The sequence below is a fragment of the Pteropus vampyrus genome, unplaced genomic scaffold (genome assembly GCF_000151845.1).
Source record: "Pteropus vampyrus isolate Shadow unplaced genomic scaffold, Pvam_2.0 Scaffold267, whole genome shotgun sequence".
Classification (NCBI taxonomy): Eukaryota; Metazoa; Chordata; class Mammalia; order Chiroptera; family Pteropodidae; genus Pteropus; species Pteropus vampyrus.
Window position 1 is genome coordinate 939,767 of NW_011889048.1, and position 1,269 is coordinate 941,035.

At 65.6% G+C, this 1,269-nt stretch overlaps 1 protein-coding gene across 1 annotated transcript in view; it reads left to right on the forward strand.

The window, feature by feature from the left end:
- Window positions 1-1,269, forward strand: part of THEG (theg spermatid protein) — a 22,654-nt gene that overhangs the window by 4,008 nt on the left and 17,377 nt on the right. Inside the window, exons 6-7 of the mRNA XM_023520478.1 lie at window positions 206-312; window positions 591-750. Of these exons, the coding sequence (XP_023376246.1) occupies window positions 206-312; window positions 591-750 (267 nt within the window). The remainder of the gene's footprint in view (window positions 1-205; window positions 313-590; window positions 751-1,269) is intronic.

Below are 1,269 nucleotides of genomic sequence, written 5' to 3' on the forward strand. Positions count from 1 at the left end.
TCAGCGCGTGCGTGGCGTGCAGCTGTGGCATCTCATTCCGTGATTTCCCCTCAACGTCCCATGAGTCCACGTCTGACTTACGGGGAAGCAGCATTCTAACTGTCGGAGGGCACCACGTCCCCGGGGAGTGGCGCTGGACCGCAGCTCCGTGCCCCGCGTGAGCCTCTGTCTCCGCACGGCAGCCACCACGCGTGCGCGTGCTCAGCGGCACCGGAGGTGGCTGAGCTGCCGGCCCCGCCAGCCGAGGCGTCTGTCCCTCGACACTCTCGCCAGGGCCTGATGATGTCGGACGTTTTCATCTTGGCCGCATCGGTTGGCAAGGGGCGACGCCGTGTTGTTTCGACTTACTTTCCCGGTCGACAGTGGGGTGACGGGCCGTGTAACCTGCCTCTGCTGCGTGACGGGCCGGGCCTTGTGGGCTCCGGTGACCGCTTTGTTGAGGGTGTCTGCTCAGGGCGGCTGCACGCGTCACAGACGGACTTCTTCCCGGGGAGCCTTCCGTTCCTCGTGTCCCTGACAGGGTCTCTCTGGTCCGGGCCCGTGGGAAATCAGGGATGGTCTAGCTCCTTCCCCTCTCCTCCTGCTCTCAGGTGTCCCAGGTGTCCAAGGCAGCCCAGATGGCCGTCCCCAGCTCGAGGATCCTCCAGCTGGCAAAGCCCAGGACTCCGGCCACCCTGCTGGCAGAGTGGGACCCCGTACCGAAACCCAAGCCACATGTGTCTGACTACAACCGGCTCCTTCACTTGGCCAGTGAGTGGGTCCTGTGGCCTGCCCCACTGGACACGGGTAGGGTGGGCACCGGCCGGAGGCCTGGACGTTGGGCCCACTCCTGCGGGCATCATGCTCCGCACCCCCTTTATCTCCCCCCGAAGTGCAGACCTGTTGTCAAGCCCTGGGGGACAAGTCGCCCTGTGCAGGCCGGGGGGACGGGTCGCGGCCGGAGGTCTGTGCTGCCGCAGTGTGTCCCCTAGCAGGATGGTGGGTGCCAAGGAGAAAGGGGGCGCAGGGCCAGGGACGAGGTGCAAGGGCAGCTCTGAAGTGGCCACCTGATTTCCTTCCATCCTTTAAAACAAATGAGACCCTGGTCCCCGGGCGGCACAGCAACGTCAGCTAACTGTCGAGAGCCTGGGTGACGTGGAGGAGCTTCAGGAGTCCGGCCACCAGACTCTGTAGCGTGCCGTGCTCCCCTGGGTGTGACGCGGGTTCACATAGAGCCACAAACACGTGCGCCGCTCGCGTGCCTGTGAGCGTGCACCCTCCGGCGCCCCC